The sequence below is a fragment of the Amblyraja radiata genome, unplaced genomic scaffold (assembly GCF_010909765.2).
Source record: "Amblyraja radiata isolate CabotCenter1 unplaced genomic scaffold, sAmbRad1.1.pri S109, whole genome shotgun sequence".
Taxonomy (NCBI): Eukaryota; Metazoa; Chordata; class Chondrichthyes; order Rajiformes; family Rajidae; genus Amblyraja; species Amblyraja radiata.
In genome coordinates this window covers 1,068,180-1,089,606 of record NW_022630099.1, presented here as the reverse complement: position 1 = coordinate 1,089,606, position 21,427 = coordinate 1,068,180, and the positions used below count along the sequence as shown (strand labels likewise).

The window sequence follows — 21,427 nt, the reverse complement described above, 5'->3', positions numbered from 1 at the left end:
ATTTTTTCAGAATGCTTCAATCTATGATAACTGCAATTTTCATTCAGTTCTCTTAATTCTTAAGAAAGTTACGGGCTTTTGACTGTCCAAGATCACAGCTTTTTTGTAATGTCCATAGAAAATCAATAGGGAACAAGATGCTAATTTTCGAGTATGAAATTGGCCATAACTTTTTTAATACTTGAGATATGAAAGTGAATTTGGTGTCAAATTAAACTTATTGTTATGCTTTATCTGATGGGATAAATTGCAGACTTGATTTTTTAAATCTCAAAATTTTGTAACATTGCTACAAAGAGGTCCTTCTGCAGTTGTACAGGGCTTAGTGAGTGTGTGTGTGTATATATATACGTACTGATTTTTTTTCTCTCTCGTTATGTACTAAGTTTACATATTCTGTTGTGCTGCAGAAAGCAAGAATTCCATTGTCCTATCTGGGACACATGACAATAAAACACTTTGACTCTTAACTCAACAGCCTTCTGAGGCAATGGATTTCATAGATTCGCCACCAGTTCGTGAGGAAGTTGAAGGTATCCCACAAAGGAATCAGACAAGGAAGTATGGTGTCCCGAGTACATTACTGTCACGTGGACAATTCCAAGCACGGTTCCACAACTCCACTGTCACTTGTGCAAAAGAACAAAACTCATCTCGTGAAAGAACAACAGGGACCAACCTGTTTGTTACCCGGGAGATTTTCATAGGTTGCCAGTCCTTTCCCAGCATCTGTGGCCGAGGTAGCTGCAGAAATTAAACAACGCGTTTAGTCACGAAGTCAAGGCACCAGAATCATGTGCCCAGCCCAAAGGAAACATATTCGGCCCGTTCCCACTGTACTAGCTGTCAAGTCAAGTCAAGTCAAGTCACATTTATTTATATAGCACATTTAAAAAACAACTCTCGTTGGCCAAAGTGCTTTACATTTGTTATAAGTATAGCACAACAAAACAAACTACATACATATATACATGTAGCCCTCACTCAGAGGACGTCAGGAAAGACTTGGGAGTATAGATAAGTCTTTAGTCTTGACTTAAAAGAGTCGACGGAGGGGGCAGTTCTGTACCAAGTATCTCCAATTCCCTCCCCGGTAATGGACCCATTATCCCGTGAAAACAGGACTAGAAACTGAGATCAGATGAACGTCCAAATAAGGCGGACTTCGCTTCTCATAAGCTGATATTTCCATTCCCCGCCCACAGGTCAACTTGATGAGTTCCGAGGATGGGTCCCAAACCAAAGCGTCACCTGTCCACGTTCTACACAGAGATGCTGCCTGACCCGCTGAGTTACTCCAGCACTTTGTACCTGTCCACGTTCTCCGCAGAGATGCTGCCTGACCCACTTTGTGTCCTTTTACGCATCAACCAGCATCTGCAGTTCATTGTGGCGCTCCTTAATAATTTAGTTGGGAAACCGACACGCAGGAAAAAAAGCTGCCTTGCTCAAAAAAACAGTCTACGAGGGAAAAACTGTTTCCGTAGAAACGTTACCTGTCCACGGAGATGCTGCACGACCCGCTGAATTACTCTAGCACTTTGTACCTGTCCACGTTCTCCACAGAGATGCTGCCTGACCAGCTAAGTTACTCCAGCACATCTGCAATAATTATATAACCGGAGTCAGCAGTTCCTTGTGTTAAACTTCAACTAAACTTTAACGAACAGCTCAAGTATTTGCGTTAATATCCACCGTCTTAAATGCAAATATCTACACTGGGCGCCGGTGTGATCATCAAATCAAATCCAGCTAATCAAATCACTTTCCATCCACTCAGTGACAGGGCAGTTGAGAATCTAAATATCATAACTTCATGAGTGATAGACGCAGAATGAGGCCATTCGGCCCATCCAGTCTACTCCGCCATTTAATCGCGGCTGATCTATCTCTCCCTCCCAACCTCATTCTCCTGCCTTCTCCCCATAACCCCTGACACCCGCACTAATCATCAATCTACCTATTTCTGCCTTAAAAATATCCACTGACTTGTGGCCTCCACAGCCGTCTGTGGCAACGAATCCCACAGATTCACCACCATCTGGCTAAAGAAAGTCCTCCTCATCTCCTTCCTAAAGGAACAGCCTTTAATTCTGGGGTTCACTCAGAATTCACTCACTCTGTCCCATTGGACTCCTGTTCGTGTCGCATTTCGTCCCGACTTCGGCTTTCAACCTAAATAAATATATAGAGGAAACAATGTCAACTTATAGATAAGTTCAGTTGAAGAGATACAGCGCTGAAACAGGTCCTTCGGCCCGGCGAGTCCGTGCAGACCAGCGATCCACGCACACTAACACTATCCTACACAATTTACACTTATACCAAGGCGTTTAACCTCCAAATCTGCACGTCTCTGGAGTGTGGGAGGAAACCGGAGATCTTGGGAAAACCCACGCAGGTCACGGGGAGAGATTGTACAAACTCCGTACAGACAGCTCCCGTAGTCGGGATCGAACCCGGATCACTGGCGCTGTGAGGCAGCAACTATATTCATATGATCTGTATAGGCTCTGGTGAGACCACATCTGGAGTATTGTGTACAGTTTTGGTCCCCTAATTTGAGGAAGGACATCCTTGTGATTGAGGCAGTGCAGCGTAGGTTCACGAGATTGATCCCTGGGATGGTGGGACTGTCATATGAGGAAAGATTGAAAATACTTGGCTTGTGTTCACTGGAGTTTAGAAGGATGAGGGGGGATCTTATAGAAACATATAAAATTATAAAATGACTGGACAAGCTAGATGCAGGAAAATTGTTCCCAATTTTGGGCGAGTCCAGAACCAGGTCTTAGAATAAAGGGGAGGTCATTTAAGACTGATGAGAGAAAGAACGTTTTCACCCAGAGAGTTGTGAATTTATGGAATTCCCTGCCACACAGGGCAGTGGAGGCCAAATCACTGGATGGATTTAAGAGATAGTTATAGTGGAATCAAGAGAAATGGGGAGAAGGCAGGCACGGATTATTGATTGGGGACGATCAGCCATGATCACAATGAATAGCGGTGCTGGCTCTAAGGGCCCAATGGCCTCCTCCTGCACCTATTTTCTATGTTTCTATATTTGTAACCCTGGTTCAGGCAGGGACTATCCCCAACAATTAGACAGGTATCGACACACACACACACACACACACATCTCAGATAACCGGTGTAACACGCCACTCTATATTGCATTACCTCAACCATTGGCGCAGTTTACAGAGATAACTCCCCAAAACCTTTGCACCCTCCCAATCCCAATCCGACCTTTCTGTCCTGGGCCTCCTGCATGGCCAGAGTGAGTCCCATCGCAAATTGGAGGAGCAGCCCCTCATATTTCGCTTGGTTAGTTTACACCCCAGGGGTATGAACATTGACTTCTCCAATTTCAGGTAGTCCCTGCTTTCTGCCTCCTTACCATCCCCTTCCCGACTATCCCACGGCCCACAGTCTCCGCCTCTTCCTTTCTTCACCCCCCCCCCCCCCCCAACAACCTCCACATCAGTCACAAATTCCTTCGCTCCATAGATGCTGCCTCACCCGCTGAGTTTCTCCAGCATTTTTGTCCACCTCGGATATTAAGGTCAGTTTGGGAACATTTCCCTGGCCAATATCAAAGGTCGAAGCTAAAAATTCGGCGGCACACGTACTTACCCGCTTGTCTTCCTGGCGATCAGCCAACCGCCGACTCCACCGATCAAACAGGCAGCAATTAGGCCGACAACGATGCCAGCGATGGCGCCAGGAGTGAGATCAGACCTGATCTCTGGAACAGCTGCCAAGTAAGTAAGTAAGTTTATTGGCCAAGTATTCACATACAAGGAATTTGCTTTGGTGCTCCACCCACAAGTAACAACAACTGAAGGGGTTGGACAGGCTAGATGCAGGAAGATTGTTCCCGATGTTGGGGAAGTCCAGAACAAGGGGTCACAGTTTAAGGATAAGGGGGAAATCTTTTAGGCCCGAGATGAGATAAAAAAAAATTTTCACACACAGAGAGTGGTGAATCTGTGGAATTCTCTGCCACATAAGGTAGTTGAGGCCACAGTTCATTGGCTATATTTAAGAGGGAGTTAGATGTGGCCCTTGTGGCTAAAGGGATCAGGGGGTATGGATAGAAGGCAGGTACAGGATACTGATTTGAATGATCAGCCATGATCATATTGAATGGCGGTGCAGGCTCGAAGGGCCGAATAGCCTCTACTCCTGCACCTATTTTCTATGTTTCTATGTTTCTTTCCAAAAGAAAAGAGACGTCGTTTGTGCCTTGGTGAATATGATGATTAGAAAACGGTCCCTGAATCTGGAAGTGTGCGTTTGCATACTTTAGAGATACAGGAATAGGCCCATCGACCCGCCAAGTCCGCGCCCACCAGCGAATCCCGCACACTAATGCCCCCGTCCCACTTAGGAAACATGAACGGAATCCTCTGGAGACTTTGCGCCCCACCCAATGTTTCCGTGCGGTTCCCGGAGGTTGGAGGTGGTCGCCGGTGGTTGTTGTTGGTCGCCGGAGGTTGCAGGTAGTGGAAGCACGTCGGGATACTGACAAAAACCTCCGGGAACCGCACGGAAACCTTGTGTGGGGAGCAAAGTCTCCAGAGGTTTCCGTTCAGGTTTCCTAAGTGGGACAGGAGCATAACTCTATCGTACACACACCAGGGGCAATGTTATACATACACTAAGCCAATTAACCTACACACCTGAACGTCTTTGGATAAACTGCACGTCTTTGGAGTGTGGGAGGTAATCGAAGATCTCCGAGACAACCCACGCAGGTCAAGGGGAGAACGTGCAAACTCCGTACAGACAGCACCCGTAATCAGGATCGAACCCGGGTCTCCGGCGCTGCATTCGCTGTAAGGCAGCAACACTCACGCCGCCGCCCTATTACTGATACTAAATGATAACTACATACTTGGAATGCCTCTGTACTTACGTAAAACCTCCAGGTAGGTCTCCGCGCTGTCGTTGTTCAGACCATTGCTTACGATGCATTTATACACCCCTGTGTCGGCCACGTTCACTGGGTCAATGAGCAGAATGTCTCCGGATATAGTTATCCTGTCATTGTGCCGGATGGGCCGGTTGTTGAAAAACCATTCCCGCTTCAGATGAGTTCCGTGGGAGCTGCACGTCAACAGGACGGAGTCTCGCTGTTCCACTGGGTAAGAATTAGTGGATCGTAGACTGACATTCCCCACCGGTTCTGCGGACGGAATAAAGTGTTACAAAATCATGTAGCAATGAACTGCATAAAGTGATAAAATCGAACCTGCCTCCACCACTTCCACTGGATGCTCATTCCACACAGCTACCACTCTCTGAGTAAACATAGAAACACAGAAACATAAAAAAATAGCTGCAGGAGTAGAGGCCATTCGGCCCTTTGTGCCTGCACCGCCATTCAATATGATCATGGCTGATCATCAAACTCAGTATCCTGTACCTGCCTTCTCTCCATACCCCCTGATACATTTAGCCACAAGGGCCACATCAAACTCCCTCTTAAATATAGCCAATGAACTGGCCTCAACTACCTTCTGTGGTAAAGAATTCCACAGATTCACCACTCTCTGTGTAAAAAATTATTTTCTCATGTAAAGAAGTAAAGAAGATCCCCCTCATATTACCCCTAAACTTCTGTCCCTTAATTCTCAAGTCGTGTCCTCTTGTTTGAAACTTCCCTACTCTCAATGGGAAAAGCTTATCCACGTCAACTCTGTCTATCCCTCTCATCATTTTAAAGACCTCTATCAAGTCCCCCCTTAACCTTCTGCGCTCCAAAGAATAAAGACCTAACTTGTTCAACCTTTCTCTGTAACTTAGTTGCTGAAACCCAGGCAACTAGTAAATCTCCTCTGTACTCTCTATTTTGTTGACATCCTTCCTATAATTAGGCGACCAAAATTGTGCCCCATACTCCAGAATTGGTCTCACCAATGCCTTGTACAATTGTACAATTTTAAGTTACAGTTTCCTAAAAGAACGTCCTTTAATTCTGAGACTGTGCCCTCTGGTCCTAGACTCTCCCACTAGTGGAAAAAATCCTCTCCGAAATCTATCATGATTACAATCCTTTATGATAGATGTTAAACATTCCCCAAAGATTAAGCATGGCCTTGGCGCCCTTAATTACCCTGGGTATGCAAAACAAACAACCTCACTGTGAGTAGTCACGTGTGAGAATAAATTATTCATTCTAATCATAAACAGATGTAGTGTTAGATCTTGGGAGGTCATGTTGCAGTTGTACACGACATTGGTGAGACCGCTTTTAGAGTATTGTGTTCAGTTCGGGGCACCGTGATACTAAGATAGGTGGCGTTGTGGATAATGAAGTAGATTTTCAAAGTCTACAGAGAGATTTAGGCCATTTGGAAGAGTGGGCTGAAAGATGGCAGATGGAGTTTAATGCTGATAAGTGTGAGGTGCTACATCTTGGCAGAACAAATCAAAATAGGACGTACATGGTAAATAGTAGCGAATTGAGGAATGCAGTTGAACAGAGGGATCTAGGAATAACTGTGCATAGTTCCCTGAAGGTGGAATCTCATGTAGATAGTGTGGTAAAGAAAGCTTTTGGTATGCTGGCCTTTATAAATCAGAGCATTATGCATAGAAGTTGCGATGTAATGTTAAAATTGTACAAGGCATTGGTGAGGCCAATTCTGGAGTATGGTGTACAATTCTGGTCGCCAAATTATAGGAAAGATGTCAACAAACGATTTACTAGAATGTTGCCTGGGTTTCAGCAACTAAGTTACAGAGAAAGGTTGAACAAGTTAGGTCTTTATTCTTTGGAGCGCAGAAGGTTAAGGGGGGACTTGATAGAGGTCTTTAAAATGATGAGAGGGTTAGACAGAGTTGACGTGGATAAGCTTTTCCCATTGAGAGTAGGGAAGATTCAAACAAGAGGACACGACTTGAGAATTAAGGGACAGAAGTTTAGGGGTAACATGAGGGGGGACTTCTTTACTCAGAGAGTGGTGGCTGTGTGGAATGAGCTTCCAGTGAAGGTGGTGGAGGCAGGTTCGTTTTTATAATTTAAAAATAAATTGGATAGTTATATGGACGGGAAAGTAATGGAGGGTAATGGTCTGAGTGCAGGTATATGGGACCAGGGGAGAATACGTGTTCGGCACGGTCTAGAAGGGTCGAGATGGCCTGTTTCCGTGCTGTAATTGTTATATGGTTATATGGTTATATGGAAGGAGCTGAGGAGGAATGTATTTAGTCAGAGGGTGATAAATCTGTGGGATTCGTTGCCACAGACGGCGGTGGAGGCCACAAGTCAGTGGATATATGTAATGCAGAGATAGATGGATTGTTGATAAGTGCGGGTGTCAGGGGTTGCGGGGGGAAGGCCGGTCAATGGGGGCCTGAAAGAGAGATTGATCCTCCATGATTGAAAGGCTGGGTAGACTTGATCGGCAGAATGAGAGCTCGAGAAAGATAGATAAGACTAGGTTTGTATTCACTGGAGTTTAAAAGGATGAGGGGGCATCTTATAGAAACATATAACATTATAAAAGGACTGGCCAAGCTAGATGCAGGAAAGATGTTCCCAATGTTGGGCGAGTCCAAAACCAGGAGCCACAGTCTTAGAATAAAGGGGAGGTCATTTAAGACTGAGGCGAAAAAAAAACTTTTTCACCCAGAGAGTTGTGAATTTGTGGAATTCCCTGCCACAGAGGGCAGTGGAGGCCAAGTCACCGGATGGATTTAAGAGAGAGTTAGATAGAGCTCTGGGGCTAGTGAAATCAAGGAATATGGTGTGAAGGCAGGCACGGGTTATTGATAGGGGACGATCAGCCATGATCATATTGAATGGCGGTGCTGACTCGAAGGGCCGAATGGCCTCTACTCCTGCACCTATTGTCTATTGTCTATTATCAACGGGGATGAAATCACGAGATGGATTTGTGTAATCAACATAATTTTTGTACAATATGAAAAATCACGATAGTTGATTGATATATTTCATCAAATCTTGCCGCTTAGATCAATGAATCAGTGTTCGGCATCAACATTATACACTCGACGACAAGCAAAATAAAGACATGTTGTACCTACCCAGAACATCGACTTCTATTGATGAGGAAATGTACCTTCCGGTCACATCGTTAAAGGCCTGACAGACATATCTCCCAATATCTTTACTGGAAACATTGGGAATGTTGAGTTTGTCTCCACTATGGACCAAGACACCTTGAAGGTACCAGCTCAACATAGCAGCTGGTTTAGACTGTGCATAACAGGTTAAAGTGACGTCGGTCCCGGGAGTGTAAGCAGGGGTGTCGGGTTCAGGAATTATAATCGGAATATCCGGCCCGTCTACAACAAACGCACAAAGCGACAAAAGAACAAGGGATTGTGGTGAATGTGAGGAAGTGGGAGAAGGGAGGGAGAAGGGAAGCGGGAGGAGGGAGAGTGGACCATCACCTCAAGAAGCGCTCACCAACACGGCGGTCAATGTACCGGGTCAACAAGACACACGAGGTACTGTGTAGAACATAATCACATAACATAGAACACAGAACATCGAACAGTAACCACAAACACACATATAATAGGTGCAGGAGTAGGCCATTCGGCCCTTCGAGCCAGCACCGCCATTCAATATGATCATGGCTGATCATCCAACTCAGTATCCTGTACCTGCCTTCTCTCCATACCCCCTGATCCCTTTAGCCACAAGGGCCACATCTAACTCCCTCTTAAATATAGCAAATTAACTGGCCTCAACTACCTTCTGTGGCAGAGAGTTCCACAGATTCACCACTCTCTGTGTGTGAAAAATGCTTTTCTCATCTCGGTCCCAAAGGATTTCCCCAATATCCTTAAACTTTGACTCCTTTTCCTGGACTCCCTAACATCGGGGACAATCTTCCTGCATCTAGCTGTCGAACCCCTTAAGAATTTTGTACGTTTCTATAAGATCCCCCCTCAATCTCCTAAATTCTAGCGAGTACAAGCCGAGTCTATCCAGTCTTTCTTCATATGAAAGTCCTTCCATCCCAGGAATCAGTCTGATGAACCTTCTCTGCATTACAAGAATGTATTTCCTCAGATCTGTCCAATCCCTTAAGAATCTTACATATTTGTAAATATCCTCTCTCTTAAATATGATGAAAGAATGAATGGACTGGGCTTGTATTCATTGGAAATTAGGATGAGGGGATCTTATGGAAAAAATAAAATTCTTAATGGATTGGACAGGCTAGTTGTAGAGTGAAATGTTCTCCATATCGGAGGAGTCCAGAGCCATGGTCACAGTTTAAGTATAAGAGGTTGGCCATTAATTACTGAGATGAGGAATACATTTTTACCAGAGAGTTGTGAATTTGTGGAATTCACTGCCACAGAAGGCAGTGGAGGTCAAATCACTAGATATTTTCAAGAGAGAGTTAGATTTAGCTCTTAGGGCTAATTGATTCAAGGGATATGGGGAGAAGGCGGGAACGGGGTAACTGATTTTGGATGATCAAATTGAATGGACGTGTCTATGTTTCTATATTAACTCAAATATGCCCATGGCTCTTTTCACACCCGAAAGCTTCCAGACTTGTGTCAGCAATAATGGATCACAATTGATTGAGTAGAAATAATAGATTTTTGAATTAGGAAATTTGCAATTGGTTGGATTTTGCAGAAGACGCTGAGAGTTCATTCAAGGCAGAAGCTAGATGTGGCAAAAGCAAGATGTTGCATGGCAGGAGTAGACTCACAACAGGTCAGGTGAAGGTTGCTACAAGTCCTGCTGAAGAGGTATTGCAATAGTTGTTCTTTCTGTGAATACCAGCGGCCCAATGATCACCTCATAAGCGATCGGAGCACAATTGTGCCATTCAGCCCATCAAGTCTACTCCGCCAATCAATCACGGCTGTTCTATCTCTCCCTCCCAGCCCCATTTGCCCGCCTTCTCCCCATAACCACTGACACCCTTACTGATCAAAAATCTATCTACCTTTGCATTAAAAATCTCAATTGATTAGGCCTGCACCGCCTTCTGTGGCAATGAATTCCTCTGGTGCTCGATCCCCCTTCTCTAGGCAAGAGGCTCTGTGCATCTACCCGATCTATTCCTCTCTTGATTTTGTACACCTCTATAAGATCTCCCCGCATCTTTCTGCGTTCCATGGAATAGAGTCCCAGCCCTGCCCCAACCTCTCCCTATAGCTCACACCCTCTAGTCCTGGCAACATCCTCGCAAATGTTCTCTGAGCCCTTTCAAGCTTGACAATAGTTTCCATTTTCCCCCAATGCCCCCACCCCTCCCACCCATTGCCCTCTCTCCCCTGAATCATCTCGCTCAGCAGGACAGGTAACAAGTGATGAATGATGGCCCGGCCACTTACAAAAGACATTGAGAGGGAACGGCTCGCTTATCTTCGCGCTAACCGCGTTGGAGGCGAGGCAAATGATCGGCCCGTCCGACCGCAATACTCCGGTAATGGTGAGTGTGTTGTTAGAGGCGCTCAGTTCAAACCTGCCGCCGTTAGATATCACGCTATTGTCTTCACTCCACGTGTAAGAGACGTCAGTCCCTGTCGCGACACAGGTCAAGACCACGGTGTCATTGTGCTCTATGAAGCTGCTGGCATTGGAGGTGATATTGGGTGTGGAAACAGGCTCTGTTAAAAACACAGAAGGTGGTGGTTATTGCACAGGTGAGTAAGGAACAAAACACAGAAGGTGGCGGATTAATGAAAGATGGCGACAGTGCGGAATGAGAACGTGTTAGCGGAAACTGGCGTCCAGGTTCAGGAAAAGTGTCTTCCCAACACCAACCAGGCAATGGTGGACACTGCCCGGTCCATCACAGGTACTGACCTCCCCACCATCAAAGGCCCATCATAGATGCTGACCTCCCCACCATCAAAGGTCCATCACAAATGCCGACCTCCCCACCATCTATCTAGCCTGTCCAATTATTTAAGAATTGTATATGTTTCTGTAAGATCGCCTCTCATCCTTCTAAATTCCAGTGAATACAAGCCTAGTCGACCCATTCTTTCAGCATATGACAGTCCCGCCATCCTGGAGCTTAACCTGGTAAACCTACGTTGCACTCCCTGAATAGCAAGAATGTCCTTCCTCAAATTAGGGGACCTCAGCTGCACACAATACTCCAGGTGTGGTATCACTAGGGCCCTGTACCACTGCAGAAGGACCGCTTTGCTCCGATATTCAACTCCTCTTATTATAAAGGCCTGATTGGCTCTCTTCATTGCCTGCTGTATGTGCATGCTTACTTTCATAGACTGATGAACAAGGACCTCCAGATTCCCCCTTTCCCAACTTGACGCCATTTAGATAGTTATCTGCCTACCTGTGTTTGCTACCAAAGTGGATAACCTCACATTTATCCGCATTAAACTGCATCTGCCATGCATCTGCCCACTCCCCCAACCTGTCCAAGTCACCCTGCATTCTCATAGCATCCTCCTCACAGCTCACACTGCCACCCAGCTTTGTGTCATCTGAAAATTTGCTAATATTACTTTGAATCCCTTCATCCAAATCTCTTGTTGCTTGCTGCTCGGTGTCACAAGGCAAATAAATTGCTGATGCAGAATCTTTGAAAGGAATTGCTAACAAACGCACTATATTTTACAACCATCATGATAACCTTTGTGATCGAACAATGAAGCAAAGTGCAGATGTAGTTGCATCACAGTTTCTACGGAAACATGTTCCCGATGTTGGGGGAGTCCAGAACCAGGGGCCACACACACAGTTTAAGAATAAGGGGTAAGCCATTTAGAACGGAGACGAGGAAACACTTTTTCACACAGAGAGTTGTGAGTCTGTGTGATTCTCTGCCTCAGAGGGCGGCGGAGGTCGGCTCTCTGGATACTTTCAAGAGAGAGCTAGATAGGGCTCTTATAGATAGTGGAGTCAGGGGATATGGGGAGAAGGCAGGAACGGGGTACTGATTGGGGATGATCAGCCATGACTACATTGAATGTTGATGCTGGCTCGAAGGGCCGAACAGCCTCTACTACTGCCCCTATTGTCTATTGTCTATTGTCTATAATATAGTTCCTATAACTTGGTGCCCAGAACTGAACACAATACTCTGAGTGCGGACACAACAACGTCTTGTACAACTGCAACATGACCTCCCAACCTCCATAGACTTAATACTTACCGAGGACGGCGATGTTTCGCGAAGAGGAACTTGACCTTTTGGTCACATCGTTAAACACCTGGCAGGTGTATGGTCCCGTGTCATTGACGCCAAGGGCCGCAATGACTAGTTGCTGCCCGCTTTGTTGGAACAGCCCATTGAAGAGCCATTGATATTCCGGGGCGGGATTGGAAACTGCAGAACAGGTGAGAGAGGCGTCCGAGCCAGAGGTGTGATCGGCCTGGTCGGGGCTGACGGATATCTGAACACTTTCCGGTCCGTCTAGAAGACAATTCAGAGTGGAGTCGGTAGACTTCCTTCCATTAGGGGGGGGGGGGGGGGGGGGGGGGGGGGGGGGGAGCGGATGGGCTGCGAAAGGAAATCTCCATCCCGCCACCAGGCGACTACTAGACGGATGCAGACAGACACTAGACCGAGGCCTCACCAGACTAGCCTACAGTCCAGACTAGTCTACAGGGCATAGGAATGGAAACAATCCATCTCCAGTTAAATGATGCAGAGATGCTGCCTGCCCGCTGTGTTACTCCAGCATTTTGTGTCTATCCAATTTCATCTTCATCAGTGATAGGAGCAGAATTAGGCCATTCGGCCCATCACGCCATCTCCGCCATTCAATCATGGCTGATCTACCTCTCCCGCCTTGACCCCATAACCCCTAAACTAATCAAAAATCTATCTATCTATCTATCTATCTATCTATCTATCTATCTATCTATCTATCTATCTATCTATCTATCTATCTATCTATCTATCTATCTATCTATCTATCTATCTATCTATCTATCTATCTGTCTGTCTGTCTGTCTGTCTGTCTGTCTGTCTGTCTGTCTGTCTGTCTGTCTGTCTGTCTGTCTGTCTGTCTGTCTGTCTGTCTGTCTGTCTGTCTGTCTGTCTGTCTACCTGTCTACCTACCTACCTACCTACCTGTCTACCTACCTACCTACCTACCTACCTAGCGAGGCGAGGAGCGAGAGAGCGAGCGAGCGGGTCGAGTAGAGCGAGCGAGATATATCTACGATCTATCTATCATGATTAAAGTTGGGACATCTATTCTCTACTAGCTATCTCTATCTCCTAGCTGATACTCTCTCTCTCTCTCTCTCTCTCTCTCTCTCTCTCTCTCTCTCTCTCTCTCTATCTATCTATCTATCTATCTATCTATCTATCTATCTATCTGTCTATCTATCTCTGCCTTCATATTGTCCACCGACTTGGCCTCCACAGCCGTATGTGGCAACGAATCCCAAAGATTCACCACCCGCTGACAGCTTGAGGAAGGGTCTCGATCCGAAACGTCACAAATTGCTTCTCTACAGAGATGCTGCCTGTCCGCTGAGACCAAGCAAATGACCGAGAGATAACACCCAGAGAATCAGGTGGACTGCGATCCGGGGGCGATGGGCTGAGATTGAATTTAGTCGCTGCCAATTGCAAAATGTTTTGAGAAAAGGAACTGCAGATGCAGGTCCATTCACAAATGGACACAAAGGTGCTGGAGTAACTCAGTGGGACCTGTCCAAGTTCTCCACAGAGTTCTCCACAGATAGTTCCCTGAAGGTGGAATCTCAGATAGATAGGGTGGTAAAGAAAGCTTTTGGTATGCTAGCCTTTATAAATCAGAGCATTGAGTATAGAAGTTGGGATGTAATGTTAAAATTGTACAAGGCATCGGTGAGGCAAATTCTGGAGTATGGTGTACAATTTTGGTCGCCCAATTATAGGAAGCATGTCAACAAAATAGAGAGAGCACAGAGGAGATTTACTAGAATGTTGCCTGGGTTTCAGCAACTAAGTTACAGAGAAAGGTTGAACAAGTTAGGTCTTTATTCTCTGGAGCGCAGAAGGTTAAGGGGGGACTTGATAGAGGTCCTTAAAATGATGAGAGGGATAGACAGAGTTGACGTGGACAAGCTTTTCCCATTGAGAGTAGGGAAGATTCAAACAAGAGGACATGACTTCAGAATTAAGGTACAGAGGTTTAGGGGTAACATGAGGGGGAACTTCTTTACTCAGAGTGTGGTAGCTGTGTGGAATGAGCTTCCAGTGGAAGTGGTGGAGGCAGGTTCGATTTTATCATTTAAAAATAAATTGGATAGGTATATGGATGAGAAAGGAATGGAGGGTTATGGTCTGAGTACAGGCAGATGGGACTAGGGGAACATAATTTTTCGGCACGGTCTTGTAGGGTCGACAAGGCCTGTTTCCTTGTTGTAATTGTTATATGGTTATATCGTTTTATGCCGCCTGACCCGCTGAGTTACACCAGCACTTTGTACCTATCCATGTTCTCCACAGAGATGCTGCCAGACCCGCTGAGTTACTCCAGCACTCTGTGTTTTTTGGGGAAGAATCATCTTCCATTCCCCCTCATGGACCAGTGATATTATTGGCGGAGATTGTTGTCTCAAACCCCCATTGTCCCTCGCATCCAGTCCCCGCGCCTCCATGATTGGGACGATGCAGAAGCGACCGTCCACTAGATCGGACCCGCCACCGTGGTGACCACTTACAGCTGACGTCCAGCAGGAATGGATCGCTGGTGTTTGTGTTGACCGGGTTGGACCCAGTGCAGGTGAACTCTTTGTCCGATCTGAGCACGCCGGAGATGGTGAGAGTGCTGTTGCCGTTACTCAAGACCAGCCGGCCGCCCGTGCTAAGCGTTAGGCCGTTCCTGGACCAGGCATAAGAGACATCCGTGCCCACGGCCACGCACTCTAAAATCACCGTGTCATTGTGTTCTACAGGGCGGGTGTCAGTGGATGTGATCACAGGCTGAGAGACATGTTCTGTTAAAACACAGCGAGATGATTCATTACCGGCATGGGTCACCCCGCGACCACTAACTAATACCTGCCCGAATACTTCACATATCGGGCTACAGAGACCGCAGGTGCTGCAACGAATTTTGTAAGTTTCTATCAGATCCCCCTCAATCTTCTAAATTCTAGCGAGTACAAGCCGAGTCTATCCAGTCTTTCTTCATATGAAAGTCCTGACATCCCAGGAATCAGTCTGGTGAACCTTCTCTATACTCCCTCTACGGCAACGATGTCCTTCCTCAGATTAGGAGACCAAATCTGTACACAATACTCCAGGTGTGGTCTCACCAAGATCCTGTACAACTGCAGTGGAACCTCCATGCTCCTATACTCAAATCCTTTTGCTATGACAAATGTAACAAATGGGGAAATAGAGTTCTTAAAGATAGCTGAGTCGGGGGATATGGGGAGAATACAGGGGACTGATTTGGGATGATCAGCCATGATCAAATTGAATGGCGATGCAGGCTCGAATGGTCGAATGGCCTCCTCCTGCACCTATTGTCTACTGGCTATTGTCTATGAAGGCGGAAGTGAATATCAAGTCACCGCAGGCCAACGGTGAAGAAGGAAGTACTGATAAATAAAATTCCATCAGGGTGATAAAGAAACAGCGATAATATTTAAACGCACGGTGGAGGAAACTAACACACGCAACACTTTCCAAACCTCACAATATAACTTCAAGTACCCTTTAGAAGGGACTCGACCCGAAACGTCACCTATCACTTCTCTCCACAGAGATGCTGCCTGCCTGACCCACTGAGTTACTCCAGCACTTTGTACCTGTCCACGTTCTCCACAGAGATGCTGCCTGACCCGCTGAGTTACTCCAGCACTTTGTACCTGTCCACGCTCTCCACAGAGATGCTGCCTGCCTGACCCGCTGAGTTACTCCAGCACTTTGTACCTGTCCACGCTCTCCACAGAGATGCTGGCTGCCTGACCCGCTGAGTTACTCCAGCACTTTGTACCTGTCCACGTTCTCCACAGAGATGCTGCCTGCCTGACCCGCTGAGTTACTCCAGCACTTTGTACCTGTCCACGTTCTCCACAGAGATGCTGCCTGCCTGACCCGCTGAGTTACTCCAGCATTTCGAGCACATCTTACACTCACCGCAATAACGAAATGACAATCATTATTCGAGAGTTAATGATTGAACAAAATGGAAGTCAAACTCACCGAGTGCGTGCAGTGTGATGGTCGCTGAAGCTTGGACGCCGCCAACATCAGTGAGTGACACTGTGTAATCCCCGTTGTCCGACTCGTTCACCGACTTCAGCTCCAGCGACCCGCTGGTGGAGTTTAAATCCACCCGTGACCTGTAAGCAACATGGATCGACGAGAATGTTCTGACCCACGAGACGATCGTTATCCCTTTGAAAAGCCAGGTTCCGCTTTCGATAGCACCTGCCGGCCGCACCGTGAACTCCGCGTCTCCCCCGATGGGGACATATAAGTCGCTCTGTGCCGGCTCGACGGTAAATCCCTGCGACCCGACTGAGGATGAGAATCGCGCATGAGAGCCGGGGAAAGTTCACAAGTGGTAGGAGCAGAATTTGGCTACCCCGCCATTCAATCACGGCTGATCTATATCTCCCTGCTAACCCCATTCTCCTGCCTTCTCCCCATAGCCCCTGACACCCGGTCTAATCAACGATCTATCTATATATGCCTTAAATATATCTACTGACTTGTGGCCTCCACAGCCTTCTGTGGCAATTCCACAGATTCACCACCCACTGGGTAAATAAATTCCTCCTCATCTTCCTATAAGAACGTTCTTTTATTTCCGCGGCTGTGCCCTCTGGTCCTAGACTCTCGCACTAGTGGAAACATCCTCTCCACATCCACTCTATCCAGGCCTTTCACTATGCTGTAAGTTTCAATGACGTTCCCCCCTCGTTCTTCTAAACTCCAGCGAGTACAGGCCCAGTGCCGACTAACGCCCATCATCAGTAAATTCCGAGGCTGTGCCCTCTTGTCCTATACTCCCCCCACGAAGTGGAAACATCCTCTCCACAGCCACTCTTCTCCCGGCCCGTGTGTACACACTTGGTTTGAATTGAATTCTGCCGTTCCCCGGAACCCGCTCGGCGACACAAACCACCGCGTTGTCGGTCTGACAGAGCGACTCTCACCCGTGGATATGACGAGGTAAAAGGCGATCGCGGTTAGCGTCGGCAGCTCCATCCCGTGCGGGCAGCGTCCGTCTCGGCGACTCTCACTCACACACTGAGCCGCGCTTCCTGCTTTCAGCTTCAGCTGACTTGAGTCCAGTCAAAGGCGGCGTTACTGACAGCTAACTCCTTGCTCCTCCCCACTTCAAGCGCACGGCTTTAATGTCAGGAGGGCATATCTTAAAAGGAGATTTAAGAGGCTTGTTTATCAGGTGTATGACCTGGCCGTCGCAGGAGTTTGGCAATTTCCTGTTTCTGCCGTAGTGTTCTGTGTTGTTCCTCTTTCCATGGAAGTCCCCCCCCCACACACACACACACACACACACACACACACACACACACACACACACACACACACACACACACACACACACACACACACACACACACACACACACACACACACACACACACACACGCGCACACACACACACACACACACACACACACACACACACACTGCCTTCTCCTCATATCCCCTGACTCCGCTATCTTTAAGAGCCCTATCTAGCTCTCTCTTGAAAGCATTCAGAGAACCGGCCTCCACAGCTCTCTGAGGTAGAGAATCCCACAGACTCACAACTCTCTGGGTGGAAAAGTGTTTCCTCATCTCCGTTCCAAATGGCCCATCCCTTAATCTTAAACTGTGTGTGTGGCCCCTGGTTCTGGACTCCCCCAACATTGGGAACATGTTCCCTGCCTCTAGTGTGCCCAAACTCTTAACAATCTTGTATGTTTCAATCTTATCAAGAGTCAAGAGTCTAGAGAGTTTATTGTCATGTGTCCCAGATTACCCGTTATCTCTTATTTGCACTTTATCAGTTTATTTATTCATGTTTGTGCATATATTTATATTATGGTATATGGACACACGGATCTGTTCTGTAGTCAATGCCGTCTATGTTCTGTGTGCTGAAGCAAAGCAAGAATTTCATTGTCCTATCAGGGACACATGACAATAAACTCACTTGAACTTGAACTTGAATGTTCAGAGTTTTGTCCGAGCCAGGTTTAATAGCCTGATGGCTGTGGGGAAGTAGCTATTCCTGAACCTGGACGTTGCAGTCTTCAGGCTCCTGTACCTTCTACCTGAAGGTAGCAGGGAGATGAGTGTGTGGCCAGGATGGTGTGGGTCTTTGATGATACTGACAGCCTTTTTGAGGCAGCGACTGCGATAAATCCCCTCGATGGTGGGGAGGTCAGAGCTGATGATGGACTGGGCAGTGTTTACTACTTTGTGTAGTATTTCCCGCACCCGGACGCTCAAGTTTCCGAACCAAGTCACGATGCAACCGGTTAGCATGCTCTCTACTGTGCACCTGTAGAAGTTAGAGAGAGTCCTCCTTGACAAACCGACTCTTCTCAGGAAGTAGAGACGCTGATGAGCTTTCTTGATAATTGCATCAGTGTTCTGGGACCAGGAGAGATCTTCAGAGATGTGCACGCCCAGGAATTTGAAGTTCTTGACCCTTTCAACCATCGACCCGTTGATATAAACGGGACTGTGGGTCCCCATCCTACTCCTTCCAAAGTCCACAATCAATACCTTGGTTTTGCTGGTGTTGAGGGCCAGGTTATTGCGCTGGCACCATATGGACAGTTGCTCGATCTCTCTTCTATACTCTGACTCATCCCCATCAGTGATACGTCCCACAACAGTAGTGGCGTCAGCGAACCTGATGATGGAGTTCGCACTGTGACCGGCTACACAGTCATGAGTATAGAGTGAGTACAGCAGGGGGCTGAGCACTCAGCCTTGAGGTGCTCCCGTGCTGATTGTTATCGAGGCTGACACATTTCCACCAATACGAACAGACTGTGGTCTGTGAATGAGGAAGTCGAGAATCCAATTGCAGAGGGATGCAATTGGCGTTACAGTCCCTTGCTCAACTAGGAAGTGGCCGATTGGGAACTCCAGGCCGCTCAGAGTCTTCTTTCGGTCCGACGCCGGCGTTCCGATCATCCCGGCGAGAGGGCCTGAAACATCGGGTAGCCGTAGCGACTGCGGAGGGTTCAAGGACACGACCACGGGTGAACTTAGAGGAAGATGATTGAATTGTATTGCCTTCCCTCGCAGTGGGAAACGTTGATTCCGCTGTGTGGGGATGTCAATGTTAAATTATATCGTGTGTTGTGTTATTTTTATTCGTACGGCTGTACGGTAACTCAAATCTCCCTGTACCAATGGGTGCATGTGACAATTATGACTCATCTCTTGAACCCTTGAACAACCTCCTCGGGCAGCTCGTGAGAGCTGCTGCCCGACCCGCTGATTTACTCCAGCAATTTGTACCTAACCATGTTCTCCAGAGACTATCGCAACGTTTAAGAAACAGTTAGACAGGTACATGGGTGGGGTAGGTTTGGATGGATATGGGCCAAACGCGGATAGGTGGGGACATTGGTGGCCGGTGTATGCGATTTGAGCCTGTTACTACACTGAATCATAGAAACATAGAAACATAGAAAATCGGTGCAGGAGTAGGCCATTCGGCCCTTCGAGCCTGCACCGCCATTCAATATGATCATGGCTGATCATCCAACTCAGTATCCTATACCTGCCTTCTCTCCATACCCCCTGATCCCTTTAGCCACAAGGGCCACATCTAACTCCCTCTTAAATATAGCCAACGAACTGGCCTCAACTACCTTCTGCGGGTGAGAATTCCAGAGATTCACCACTCTCTGTGTGAAAAAGGTTTTCCTCATCTCGGTCCTAAAAGATTTCCCCCTTATCCTTAAACTGTGACCCCTTGTTCTGGACTTCCCCAACATCGGAAACAATCTTCCTGCATCTAGCCTGTCCAACCCCTTAAGAATTTTGTAAGTTTCTATAAGATTCCCCCTCAATCTTCTAAATTCTAGCGAGTACAAACCGAGTCTATCCAGTCTTTCTTCATATGAAAGTCCTGACATCCCAGGAATCACTCTATAACACTCTGCCTGACCCACTGAGTTACTCCTATTTTGAAGAAGTTCTCCTCCTCCCTCCCAAGACAGCTCTCACTCTGAAGCAGGGTCTCGAACCGAAACGTTGTATATTTCCTTCGCTCCATAGATGCTGCCTATTTGTGTCTCTGCTTGTCGTAACAACCTTCCTCCCGTGGTCGCCGCTGTTGTCCGAAGAATCGGACCGCTGTGGGTGGCGCTGTTATTGGGAACCTTCATCCTTGAGCGCGGAATAAGGACACAAAACGCTGGAGTAACTCAGCGGGTCAGGCAGCATCGCTGGAGGGAAGGAATGGGTGGCATTTCAAATCGAGACCCTTCTTCAGACAGAGCGTCAGAGGAAAGGGAACCGAGAGATATAGACAGTGATGTAGAGAGATATGGAACAAATGAATGATTTAGTGTTATTTCAGTTTGTTGTCCCGTGTAGCGAGGTACAGTGGAAAGATTTCTTGTCGCCTGCTATCGATCCAGTCAGCGGAAAGACTGGACATGATTACAATCGAGCCGTCCACAGTGTACAGATACAGGATAAAGGGAATAACGTTTAGTGCAAGGTCAAGCCAGCAACGTCAGATTAAGTATAGTCCGAGGGTCACCAGTGAGGTAGATAGTAGATCCTTTGTTTTGGTGGGAGGATTCAGTTGCCTGATAACATAGAAACATAGAAACATAGAAACATAGAAAATAGGTGCAGGAGGAGGCCATTCGGCCCTTCGAGCCTGCACCGCCATTCAATATGATCATGGCTGATCATCCAACTCAGTATCCTGTACCTGCCTTCTCTCCATATCACCTGATCCCTTTAGCCACAAGGGCCACATCTAACTCCCTCTTAAATATAGCCAATGAACTGGCCTCAACTACCTTCTGTGGCAGAGAATTCCACAGATTCACCACATTCATTTTCTCAGCCTCGTTCCTAAAAGACTTCCTCTTATCCTTAAACTGTGGCCCCTTGTTCTGGACTCCCCCAACTTCGGGAATAATCTTCTTGCATTCTAGCCTGTGCAACCCCTTATGATTTTGTACGTTTCTATAAGATCCCACCTCAATCTTCTAAATTCTAGCTGAGTCAAGCCGAGTCTATCCATCTTTATCATTATTGAAAGTCCTGCCATCCCAGGAATCAGTCTGGTGAACCTTCTCTTTACTCCCTCCATGGCAAGAATGTCATGTCTCAGATTAGGAGACCAAAACTGTACGCAATACTCAGGTGTTGTCTCACCAAGACCACGTACACACTGCAGTAGAACCTCCCTGCTCTTATACTCAAATCCTTTTGCTATGAATGCTAACACTACCGTTTCGCTTTCTTCACTGCTGCTGCACCTGCAT

At 47.0% G+C, this 21,427-nt stretch overlaps 1 protein-coding gene across 1 annotated transcript; it reads right to left on the bottom strand.

Annotated features, from left to right (window-relative positions):
- Positions 1-4,892: 4,892 nt before the first annotated feature.
- On the bottom strand, positions 4,893-19,103 carry LOC116969125 (carcinoembryonic antigen-related cell adhesion molecule 1-like). The gene is made up of 6 exons (XM_033016062.1): positions 19,017-19,103; positions 17,102-17,225; positions 16,143-16,460; positions 10,345-10,620; positions 8,059-8,319; positions 4,893-5,191 (listed from the first exon to the last, which is right to left on the bottom strand). The coding sequence occupies exons 1-6, from the start codon at positions 19,101-19,103 to the stop codon at positions 4,893-4,895; spliced, it is 1,365 nt and encodes a 454-aa protein (XP_032871953.1).
- Between the last annotated feature and the right edge of the window lie 2,324 nt (positions 19,104-21,427).